Source organism: Agrilus planipennis, unplaced genomic scaffold, assembly GCF_000699045.2.
Source record: "Agrilus planipennis isolate EAB-ADULT unplaced genomic scaffold, Apla_2.0 scaffold108, whole genome shotgun sequence".
NCBI classification, from domain to species: Eukaryota; Metazoa; Arthropoda; class Insecta; order Coleoptera; family Buprestidae; genus Agrilus; species Agrilus planipennis.
The window spans coordinates 459,683-472,755 of record NW_020439204.1 but is presented as its reverse complement, the minus strand read 5'-3'; the positions used below and the strand labels follow the sequence as shown (position 1 = coordinate 472,755).

At 36.0% G+C, this 13,073-nt stretch overlaps 1 protein-coding gene across 1 annotated transcript in view; it reads right to left on the bottom strand.

Moving 5' to 3' along the window:
* Positions 1-1,172: 1,172 nt before the first annotated feature.
* Positions 1,173-13,073, bottom strand: part of LOC108736581 (transcription factor SOX-2-like) — a 92,431-nt gene continuing 80,530 nt past the window's right edge. Inside the window, exon 4 of the mRNA XM_025978117.1 lies at positions 1,173-3,285. Coding sequence (XP_025833902.1) covers positions 2,719-3,285 — 567 coding nt within the window. The 3' untranslated portion in view covers positions 1,173-2,718. The remainder of the gene's footprint in view (positions 3,286-13,073) is intronic.

The window sequence follows — 13,073 nt, the reverse complement described above, 5'->3', positions numbered from 1 at the left end:
TTATTTGAATTTCTTAATAGTCTTAAGAAAAGCCGCAAATTTTCTATCTTTGTCTTTATCAATTTTTAATTTCCGATAAACAATTTTAAAACCGTAAACTTATTTATGAATCACTTTGCATTTTTCAAGTAGGTATCATCATTAAAATTAATTCCAGAAAGACGAGGGTCTCGCAAAAATTTACCCGCCCGGAACCTTCCAATGACTAAGGCCGCCCCTGTTTGAATGCCTCCTAAACTGATTTAACAATGCTGTTAATACTGATCTGTTATTTCTATGATACTATTTTTGCAATTATGAGTTCTTTGATTGACTAAAGAATGTTATACCGGTAGCGTAAGAGTGAACCCCGGCATGATACAATTTACTTCTATCGAGGATGTGCATTCGTACCTACATATGTGCGTTCAAGTACCTGTTGTAGTCGGTGTGCACCGCCCGGTCGTCCTTATTGCAAATAATGAGAGCGGCATATTATAAACTCAATGCCAAGATCCGCATTTTCGCATACGGTATTATTTACTTATGTAAGATAAAAATCAAAACAGAAAAAAAGAAACAGAATAAACTGAAGACCCGTAAGACAGGTGAGGATCAGTTTGTACTTCAAAGTTTTATGTGTGTACCTATACATCAAAGTTTGATGTTATTTTTGTGCTGAAAAGTACAATAAAATAAAAGAATTATCAGAAGTTTAACTTATTGATTAATTTAAGCTATTGACTATAGTTAAATTTAACTTTTTAACAAGTAGTTTATAATCCATACTGAAGATCAGTTTGAGTTTGTTTATTAATCAAGGGTAATCCGGGAAACTACTGAGCCGATTTATAACTAAATTTATAATAAACAATTGTTAATATAATTGTGACAACTCAGTCCAACGCTTTCTGTTAGTGCCACGTCCCCGCGTTTCATATATCCTTACAGCCGCGTGTCATAAGCGGAAGCGTTTTAATTCAATGAATTACACATTGCATAATTGCTACATAGGTAGGTGTACTTACCCTTTCGTAAGAAGTAGAAGTTCAAGGACAGGCACGTTTATTCACAATTATCAATACCTAAAAACACTTCGTGACTATACCCACCGTATTATTTAAAGGAATATAAAAAAAATAAAAAATAAATTTAACTTAATAATCATCACATTTTTATTTTCCTACTTGATTTTTACATAACATTGTGAACAAGACGTCTAAGGTGTATTATTTTTTTTTATGATATAGAAGTGTGTACGCTATTTCGTGCTGTAAACTGAAAAAGGAACAATAAGATCACTTAAAAATAAATAAACTTATTAATAAATCTGGAATAAGAATAAGATACTTAATAACGTATATGGTCGTTGATATTAACCAACAATAACATAATTTACATAATTCGTAACTGCTTATAATATGTATACGCACGTATGTAGGGACTATTTACATTTTTACATTAATCGTAAGTTATTTACATGGAATAATTATACAAAACGACGTACTTAACAAATAAAAAACAAACGATTTGTCGGATATGCAAGAAGAATTTACATTTCTTCTTTTATTACATAAAACTGTTTATGAAAACAATTAAATTTTAGGTTTATATTCCCTGTTCATCATTTTTACTTCAAATATGTTTTCGGTGGTTGAAATGCTAAAAACGTAAGCTGTAATTTTTTTTTTTAATTTAATTGAAAGAGTATGTGATAATTTAAGTTTTATTAATCCCGATAAACATACAAACCACAGAACACGGGTTTTCCGTGGTAATGTAGGGGAAACACCAAGTGTAATAGTCCACCCATTGTTTTTTTTATTAGATAAGTTGATTTTTGGCGATATTCGAATAATTTTTAAAAATTCGTGGTACTTGCACCTACTTATTAACCAAACTTTCAACTAAATAACAATCGGATTCATTAGCCCCTGAAGTTGGCGCAACAAAATGATCAGAACGGATTTCGAAACTAGGGGATTTTTAGGAGCTAGTGTGGTGCCAAGATTAAAAATTACGGGCCCAATTTATGTTTAATGACTTTTTTTATGTATTTCTTTTTCCTTTTAAATGTATGCACTCCTTAAAGATTAGGTCATGGTGAGGTAGCCATAACCACAGCTTAACCTTCAGGATGTATCCAGTGTTAAGAAAAAAGAAGAAAATACTAAGAAATCGCTAAACACAAATTATAAGCTTCTAAGTTTTAAACTTGGCACCAAATTAGCCCTTGAAAGGTGTCTAATTTTGGCCATGTTGTTGTGCCCCCTTCATGTTAGTACTAATTTCATATGGTGGCGATTTCACTAAAAATATCAATTATAAAAATCTGCATCTTTTGCAGACAAGTTTTATTTTTTTTAAATATATGGTTAAATCCGTTTTTCTAAACAGTCACTGGGTAATTTAATTGTAGATGTTGGCAATCCTATAATAACGGCATAATTTAACTTCTGAATATGTTTTAAAAAAATATTCTTTTTATTTGGTACGTAATTCAATTGGATAAAAATAAAGGAAAAGCCTGTGAAGAGGAATTTTAGTTTTCAGAATAGCACAAAAACGAATAAAAACGTTACCACTGAGTAACTTATTCATACGCAGCAATGAGCGGTTTACTAGAGAAATTGACGAATCTGTTGTGAGATGCCGCGAAAGATTGCTACTAAACTTAGGTAAATATGTCGTCAACAAGTTGCATTTATACATACACATCTATGCGCGTAAATGATCTGGTCAAAATATGACAGTCAATGGCCTTCGAAACTCTCCACCAGGTGTTTGAGTGGGATACTGACTTGCATACTGTGCCATCGGCAACAGACCCGACGGCATTGATCCGTTCTGCTGCATGGCGTTTGTGGGGTAATAACCAGCAAGTCCACCAGGTGAAGCACCAGCTGATGATGTTGTCGTCGAACTGGAAGACGAAGTTCCGTCTTGCCTTTCTGAATTATGACTCTGTTTCACATCCGGAGAGTCCGAATTCGACCTGGGGGAAGCTACGTTACCCCCTAGAGGAGGTGACGTATCAGGATACATTTTACCTATGTCCAAGGAGTAAGGTCTCGTCGCTTCCGGATTGTATTTTCCGTCCATGTACATCTTCGAGGATTCGAAGTAGGCTTTCGTCAGAGCCGATGTGGAATCTAAGTAGCCTCGTTCGAGGTAACTCTTTGATGACGAATCCATGTATTTAGGATCGGAATACATGGACATTGTAAGGGTCGAGGGAGGCATATAGGGAGAACGGTACTTTTCTGCGTCCATGGAGTATTTCATGGCGTCCATGGAACTTACAACCTGTAACAAGCGAAAACAAAAAATAAAGTACTTTCCAGGGCGAAAATCTAAATTCTACTGTTACACGTTATTTAAAAAAAACATTTGCATATAGTACAAGTGCTGAACTCTCTGCTCCGCCCCTAACTCGATTATAGATCAAAAGAGTATTTATTTTAACATCGCATTATAAAAGTCGGGACCTGTTAAATCCTGTCTACAGTTTGAAAAAGTCATATCATATTATCAAAATGGAGGGTGTCTAGCAACGAGTGGTGATTAAATTTGCGTACAGAGCAAGGAATGGACCCATTGGGACTCACCACTGCCGAAAAAGGATTCTGAAGGTGTAATTTTAATAGACTTCCTGCTTAAAGGGGCCGCAATTATATTAGAGAGTAAGAGAACATAGGACTGTTTGGAAGTCAATAAGAAATAGGCGAGTTAGGTTAGTAGGACACCTTCTCAGGCATGAAGGTCTAGTCAGAGATATATTAGAAGAAGAAACGGAAGTTAGGAGGAGTAGAGGTAGACCTAGATTAGTTTATAGTTCACAAATAGTTAAGGATATTGATTGTTCTAGCTTTAGCGAAATGAGAAGATTAGCGCAGGTTAGGAAAAAGTGGAGGTGCGTGTCCAACCAGTCTTAGGACTGACGACCTTATGATGATGATGAATTGCCACCTTTGGTATAGACGCATTTTCACCCTTTCTTATCCTGAGTCACAATTTTGTCATTTCCCTAAAACTAGAAAATATCACATATTTGCGAACAGTAATCTAATCGAAATTTGCTTCTACTCCTTTTTTTCACAATTTTAATTTTATTGCCTTTTCAAATATGCATTTTAAAATTTTTTTGAAATCTTCCCTACATTTCAATATCAAGTCGGTTGCATTTTTTCTTTATTTTGCAGGTGCCGTTGGAGAATAAAAATTTGGTAACACTTTAGAGTCGAGGAGTAAAAATTAACCAAAAAGCTTATCGTAACTGTTAGTCCCAACCTGTTACAGGTATGTCGTTAATTCATTCGTATTCATAGTTTTCTTCACCATCGCGGCATTCCTTACGTCCGCTGCATCCACAAATCAATAGCCGTTTTAATTATAATAATAACACAAAAAAAAAGCACTGTCTGGTTGGGTTGTGGGTTGTTTGTTGGTCGCGGTATATGCATATATTTATAACATACGTGTATGCATGTACGTATGAGTATAATATGCATCTGCCTAAGTATGGTACCCTCTTGACGTGAACGGTCACACATTCGGAAGGCTAATCTTGATTTAATAATCCTGGCGGAGGGATCGCGTTGGGATCCCGCTGGTGCTGCCACCACTCTTGACAAGATCTATGACTTCTCGTGTTTTTCACGCTTCGCATAATTATTTCAGGGACAATTTTCAAAATTTAAAACTATAAACAGGTACAATCATTCAAAGAATACACCACCTACCTGCCAATGAATGACTTATCTAAGGTAAAAGAAAACCTGTAAAAAAATCTATTTCTTAGTGACATTGAGTACCAATTGTCTAGAATTAAACTACGTATCAAAATTAGAACATAACAAGGTGACATACATTCAAAGTTAACTTTCTCGCAAACCACTAAACTGATCTTTACCATCTTTTTCTTAATGTGATTTACTTCTTTAGTAAAGATAGTGTCTCTATTAAAGTCAATAAAAAATAGGCGGGGTTGGTAGGACACCTTCTCAGGCATGAAGGTTTAGTCAGAGATATATTAGAGACAGACACAGGAGTTACGAGGAATAGAGGTAGACTTAGATTAGATTATTGTTCGCAAATAGTTAAGGATGTGGGATGTTCTAGTTTCAGGGAAATGCCAAGATTAGCTCAGGATAGGAAAGAGTGGAGGTGCGTGGCTAATCTAACGACCTTACGATGATAAAAGATGGTGTGTTTGAAATTTTATTTTTAATTTTAATTTTGGTTATATATAGTGAATGAATGATTCGTTTTTATCTGGAATTTGTAATTTCCTGTGAAAGCAACGCGAAATGGAAACAACTGACTGAGATCCATCAATATCGTGCTGTGCCTTATATTTTCCGAGCGTTTTGTGTTTTGTTTCGCGTGATTATATATGTTAATAAAACAGAGTACTTACGATTGAAAATGAAAAATGATCTGGGAAAAAGTTCTCTCATACATTAGCAATAATTTCCTATGGTAAACGTTTAATATTAGTACTATTGTGTGCCTGCTTTATTAACGCGAATCGAAATTGATAGATCTTAGCTATTTTAAGTGTAGTATAACACAGGATGTTGAAAATTTCATCATTCCTACCTACACTGTGTATACAACTGAAATTGTAATTTAGAAAATCATTTCAAACACACCGTCTTTACGAAAGAAGCAAGCAGTAGAGATACTCGTTTTTACAACTTAGTAGTTTAAATAAAATGAGTAGGCTTTGGTTAGATGAATGCTTAATGCTAACAACTGTAATTTAATACAGGGAAGTATGTAGTATTTGCAATATCACCTACTAAAAAGGTATGCAAACTGTTGTGTGTTCTTGAGTTGTTTGCAAGATCTTATTTGAATAACAGCGAAAGTGAGAGACAGGTTGTTTTAATATTGAAATTAGCATACTACTTCATTTGGTCGTTTTTGTTAAACGATCATGTTGGGTTTACATTACAATATTCCGAGCGCCTACTACGACCCTTTCTACTTACAGCAAACGCGTATCAATGACAATCCCTAAATTACGCGGCGTTCTTACTGTTTTTCTTTAATTTATCGCAGGCGCACACGCTGCGCCGCCGGATTACCGGTGGTATTTTAGAGGATTACGTTATTTTTCGCGAGAACTCCCTTAATAACGCCTCGGCACGACTACTCTAACATAACTGGTTATATGAATTCAAAAAATACAAATTTACATGTTACATGTCCATAAATTGCATTTTGGCGCATGGAAGGATAACAAAACCAAATGGAATTGGCTGAGAAAGCTCAGACAGGACACCGTATTTTCCCATCGATTTTTCTGCTGGGTTAAACTTGTAGGTAGATAGGGTCACACACACTTATAGACGTCTAACATCCAATAAAAATAATACTTCTATTACTTATGAACTATTACATAAAAATATTTCTTTATAATATACGAGAGCGGTTCAATAAGTACCCGTGTTTGAAAACAGAGGACGTTCCTGAGGGAAATTGGTGTTGTCATCGTGTGCTGCCATCTATCAAACCACGCCAAAACGAATTTCAGACTGATTGATAGGTTAGTTTGGATTTGGCAGCCATTCGACTGAGACGTGTTTCGTTATTTTCGCTAAGAGCAGTATCGTTCGGCAACTCGCTTTTTGTTTTTGGATGGGAAGAAATGCGAGGAGACGAAAACAAAGTTGGATACTGTTTATGGAGACATTTCGCCATCTACGACTACAGTTAGATATTGCTTCAACGAATTTAAACGTGGGCAAAGATCCGTTTTTGATAGGAGCGACCAGGAAGCCTGGCAAACGTTGTTACCGAGGAAATCATTTCACGGATTTTTTAGGAAAAGAAAGAACGATAACTGGACAATACTACAGTGAGTTATTGGACTGTTTCGACAAAAAATTGAAGGAGACACGGACGCATTTGACGAAAAAGAAGGTGCGTTTTCAACACGATAACGCACCGGCACATTCATCAGGAGTTGTTGCCGCCAAAATGCATGAATTACGTTATGAATTTGCTGCCGCACACCCTGATTTGACTCCCTGTGACTTCATCTTGTTCCCTACCATGAAGAAATGACTAGCGAGAAAGAAATTTAGCTCAAACGAGGAAGTCATCGCCGAGACAGGGGGGGATTTTGGAGAGTTCGACAAATCTTATTTTTTGGAGGGGAAAAAAATGGCAGGATCGTTGGGAGAAGTGTATTTTTCTAAAAGTGGACTATGTTGAAAAAAAAAACAAAAAAAAATTGTGTCTTCATTTCATTTACACGGGTACTTATTGAACCGCCCTCCCCCCTATCAGTCAGTGTGAGCACGAAACTGTCAGCACCATTGCTTCGAGTGGTCGAAATTTACTTTTGTGAACAATTTGTTTAATCACTTCCTTTGTGTTAAAAATTGTTTGTAAGTAGGTATGCAACACATTGTACACTTCAGCATAAGAAATTGCTGATACTAACTTTCATTTACGTAATACTACTTTGCCCTGTGCTGAAGCACTCATAATTTCTTTTATATGTAACATTATATACTATAATTACATAATTAGTATTTAATGTAGGGTTGTTATTAATAAATAAGAACGTACAAAAAAAATTGAAAAAGGGACCCTTGTTATTTAAATAATTTGTGATATTGGGTTAGATGTTGATCGAAGAAAAAATACAGAGTAGATGTAAAAAGATTCGTCAGGCATAACTCTAAAGTGTAATCTACATTTCTTGTGTACTACCAGTTTCAATTGTAAACTATTTGGAGTCAGTAGTAAGTACTCATACATGAAGAAGCCAATTTTGGCGAAACGTGCCACATGTTAAACAAAATTTGTGAAAATCTGCTCTCTGTATTTTCTTGATTATCGATTTTCATCAAGTTGAGGGCGAAAGTAATCAATTAGTTGGTTTTACAACTCAAATGGAATAAATCGACTAAAATTTTATACACAGGTAATATTCTGTATTTCGCATTTTTATGAACGTGTACTAAGCATATAAGTAATGAGAACTGACATTATCGGAAAGGTGTAGAAAGTAATTTGATTCGTAAAATATTCTTAATGAAAGACCGATTGTAAATAGGAATGTTTCGTGATGTTTTATGCAAACTACCAGTGGAGTTTACGTAATAAAATGCGCCAGTCATCAAAAGGCAATTACCTCTGTAGGTAAATGTGTTTTTCAATTTTCTAACCACGGAATTACTTCAGCATTTATATTATACATATACGTATTTTTAAGTGTATAAACGGGAATGCTTCTGAATCGAATAATTACTTGCGTAAATATGAAAGATGACAAACTGTGCCGACTGTATGACCATCACTTTCAAATAACATAGTGCAAGTAATTAATTGGCACAAAGCCAACAACAGTTGATAAATGAAAACCGATTTTTCTCGCGTTGTCAATAATAAGCAGTCAAGTCATCGTTGATTGTAGTGGGCTTTATAGGCTGCTGGCTTTTCATAGACGCGGTAAATAATTCAATTTTCAATACGCCACGACAAAAGTGCGTGCGTGTATCGTCTAATGAAGTGTGCAGGAAAAATTGTATCGTTACCCAAGTAAACGTCACAAAAATCTATTAGGACCCTCTAATTAGTGGCGCCATTCTGAGCCAATATTGACGAACAAGAAGATACAATAGACATTGTTGTATCGTTGTGTTTACACGGCCGCGCTATTATTTACGTGGTTCCCCGAAATGCTTGTTTTTCTTATTCTCGCCATGCTACTAGGTCAACATTTGTTCCTATTTTCTGACATCAAAATTAGACTAAAACGAGACATCGCACAACATTCTTTTGTATTGTGTTCCACGCATCGCATCGCGTTTTTTTTGAACAATTGCCTTAACACTTACGTATTCCTGTTTGTTTATCAATAGAAAGTAAATACATACGTATGATATAAATATATTCTTATATGTCATAATGAATTGTACACATACGTAATCATTATTTAAGTAAATATAGTAATACACGATTACAAATCTTCGATTTGGATAAATTTTGTACATCCTTTTCGTGATGCAGTTTTCGATACTGGTACTACATCTCCTAACTACAAGGTCAGGTTCATTCATATGCATATTATATTTTTATTGTACTTTACTCATTCAATTGAAATAGTAGAGTAAAATTTGTAAAATGTAGTGCAGAAATACATTGGTTGATGGATATAAATATTTTTATCAACTTACCATTTTTCTCTGCAGAATATAATATATATATAATATCGCATTATTAAATAATATCAACGAAATGAAAAATCCTGCTGTTTAAAAAGGGAGAAAGGCATTTGTCTTCTCAAGTACTTCTAAATACTGGCCGTTTAAAAGGAAGATTGTTTTTGAGGGAGAAAACTAAACAAATGTACCACTACAACATTTATACATTCATATATAGCTTTAAATAAAATGGAAGCGGTATTGACAAAGTTTGTATGAAAACAAATAAAAGTAGAACAAAAATACTGGTATGCAAGGGAAGAAAACGTAGGGAAAGAGCGAATATAAAGATGGGAGACGAAAAATTAGAAGGGCTGATTTTAGGTAACTAGGTAGTCAAATAAGTCAGGACGGAAGGAGTAGTAGGGATATAAAACAGAGGATAGCAAAGGGCCCAGTCGCCTTCAATGAAAAGAAGTCACTTTTATGCTTGCAAACGATTAATTTAGAAAAAGATTGTTAAAAGTGTTTGTTTGGAGCACGGCGCGGCGGAAAAGAAAAGGTTAGAAGCGTTCGAAATGTATGGTTACAGGCGAATGATGAGGATACCGTGAATAGAGAAGGTTAGAAATGAAGAGATATCTGAAAGAATAGGAGAACAGAGGACTCTATGGAAGTCAATAAGAAAGAGGCGAATTAGGTTGGTAGGACACCTTCTCAGGCATGAAGGTCTAGTCAGAGACATATTAGAGGCAGAAACGGGAGTTAGGAGGGGTAGAGGTAGAGCTAGCTTAGATTACTGTTGGCAAATAGTTAGGAAGTGGGTTGTTCTAGTTTTAGGAAAATGCGAAGATTAACTGAGGATATAGTAATAGTGGAGGTGCGTGTCCAACCATTCCTAGGACTGACGACCTTATGATGATGATATGCAATATAGATGTTGATTGCTGTCACGTAAAATCAGTGCTCTCCTGTGACGGTAGTCATAAGAATATTTGTGTAAGTTTACATTAGATCTATGCCTTATTTTTATTTATCTATTTACTGTTTTGTGTGTAATAGTAGCAATGTTTTGTTCCTGCCTCGTTAAGGCGGCCAACCTGCTAACCGTCCCGCATTCTCCGTAATGACAGCTGTAATACCGCACTGCAATAAATAATAGGTAAAAAGGACCCACAAAACCTTCAATGCGTTCCTATATTGCTAAATTCCTTCACAGATTTCCCAAGTCTAACCAATGTCATTTGAAAGTTGCGTGGCCATCGTCCAGTGCCTTCTTTGTTTTGCTAGGGACAAATGCATCTATTGAACGAATATTTTCGGCACTTAAAATCGATATCGTTACCAAAACTCAGATTTAGTTAAAAAATGCCAGATATGTGAGGAATGTGGTTTTAAAAAGTAAATGACTTCAATACGTTACATTTATTTGTTTTCTAATTGAAATGCACACCTTAGTTTTTCGTGTTCAGGGGCTTATTACATCTGAGACATCACATTTTTGAATTGAGTTGATTTTTCTGCTGGAGCAAAGGATTTGTAAATTGTGTTATACATCAACCTTGTTATACCAGGATTACCTTTGTTTATTTGATTGCATTTTTATATATTTCCATATCGTATCATTTCGTTTCTTTTATTTCCGTATATTTCGCTAATCCCCACAACATGATTTCAACGTTGCAAATGCCTCGCGTGAGAGAGGCAATTTTTAACGGTAATGAAATTTTCGAAGAGCAGCGATAAAATACTAAAGTGCATGAGGTGATTACGTACGTGAGAAATGAATAATAAAGTTGCTAATATTGCCAGCAAGACATTTGCGTTGTGCTGTTAATCTTTAGCAGTAAAGTATCGCCTTTGAGTAAACTATCCGACACGCAATTATGAGAAGGAAAAATGCGTTTGTATTTATCATCATTTCCTAGTGGACGCTCTGAATGGAAAAGCACCTGGTCGTGTTTGGTCACATATGGTCCGATCCTGTCATTATCCGAACAGTGAAGAATCACTCGAATAATGAGAGAAGAGCGGAGTGGAAAAGAGATGCGAGACTTGGTTCGAACCAACGGCAAACTGATGACTTCTCCATGACTGTGCACCTAATCGGACAAAAACTGGTGCAGTATTTCTCACACTTCGTTAGTTACAGCAAACATAAATTGGCCATGTAAGTTGGGGATTAGACGCTGCCGTCGCTCTCGTCGGTATCCGCGCCACGGTCGCTCAGGAATCATCGATTTGTTACCCTTTGTTTGACGCACATTAATTTTAAAGTCACTGATCCTTAAATTTCCAGGGGATGATCGCTTCGATCTATCCTTGTTGTTGTTATTGTTGTTGTTGTCGTCGTAGACGTAGTCGGCCATTATTATTATCGTCATCATCATCATCATCGTCGTTTTCTTCTTCTTCTTTTATGCAAAGAGGATGATTCACGACGGCCTGTAAAGCGTTTAATTGATTCTTTGAAGGAAGCAGGAGAAGAGGATTTTCGAATCGTTCTTTATACTTTTGTTTAACGAACAATAAGACGACAGGGCAAATCGGCTAATCGAAAAGCAATTTGCTTGTTTTGATCGCAGTCTTTCGTCGTGCTTGTCCTAATACGATTTCTGGTAGAGTAAAGACAGATTATAATGACAAACCCCGTGAAATATTTCTCCTTTAATTTCTATTTATTACATTTCGAAGTCGTATTTTTATATGCCCAATACGTGGATGTAATAATTAATTTTCTGTGTACCACTTGTCGGCGGCTTTGGTTTTGTGGATTAGGATTTTATTTTTATGGGTTATCAAGTGAATAGCAAACATTCGTTTGTTTTTAGGGAACACAGCTCATTATTATCTCACTTTAAGTCTTGTTTCGATTTTGAAGATACTGCTGAATCAGTAAGTGGTCATTACTCTATTCCCTGGTCCCTTGAAATTGTTGTACACCCTGGGATGATATTGAAACATTGCTTACAGTAATAATATCTAACATAAAACTTAAATTCCTTCAACATCTGTTCAGTAGGTTCTATGGCGACATACCGACAGATTTTAATATAATATTGATAAGACCAATCGCACATAATTTACATGTTTAGCGGTAGAAGTGAATTTGTAGAATGAATGACTCAAGTCACAAACAACGTTTCGTGAGGCAATTTTTAGTGAAATTTGACGAAAACTGCCTAAAAGCCTCCGTGAATTAGAAAATGTGTATGGGGACGCGTATTTGTTTAAAACTCTCGCACCAGGAGTGTATATAAATAGGGGAAGGGCGACCAACAAATGCAATGATGGTCCAATACCAATGAATCAAGTGATGCATTCTTCGTCACGACAACGCGTTCACGTATTCTTCCTAGAATATTTGGCCAAAAAGGCTATCGCCGCATCCGTGGCTTAGTCCTGCGTGAGTTTTCTCCAATTCCACCTCAAGGTTGCTCATCATAGTGGCTTATAGAAGAGGTCAAGACAGTTATGTCGATGGTTCTGAACTCTACAACTTCAAAAGTGTATGAGGGGTGTTTCCAAGGGTGTTAAAGCCTTAGATGGTGGCTACTGCTAAGGCCGATAATAACGTTATCATCATCATCATCATCATCATCATCATAAGGTCGTCATCCTAAGACTGGCTGGACACGTACCTCCACTCTTTCCTATCCTGAGCTAATTTTCGCATTTCCGTGAAACTAGAAAAGCCCATATCCTTAACTATTTGCGAACAGTAATCTAACCTAGGTCTACCTCTACCTCTCCTAACTCCTGTTTCTGTCTCTAAAATGTCTCTGACTAGACCTTCATGTCTGAGAAGGTGTCCTACCAACCTATCTCGCCTATTTTTTATTGACTTCCATAGAGTCCTCTGTTCTCCTATTCTTTCCAATACCTCTTCATTTCTAACCTTTTCTACCCACGATATCCTCATCATCCGCC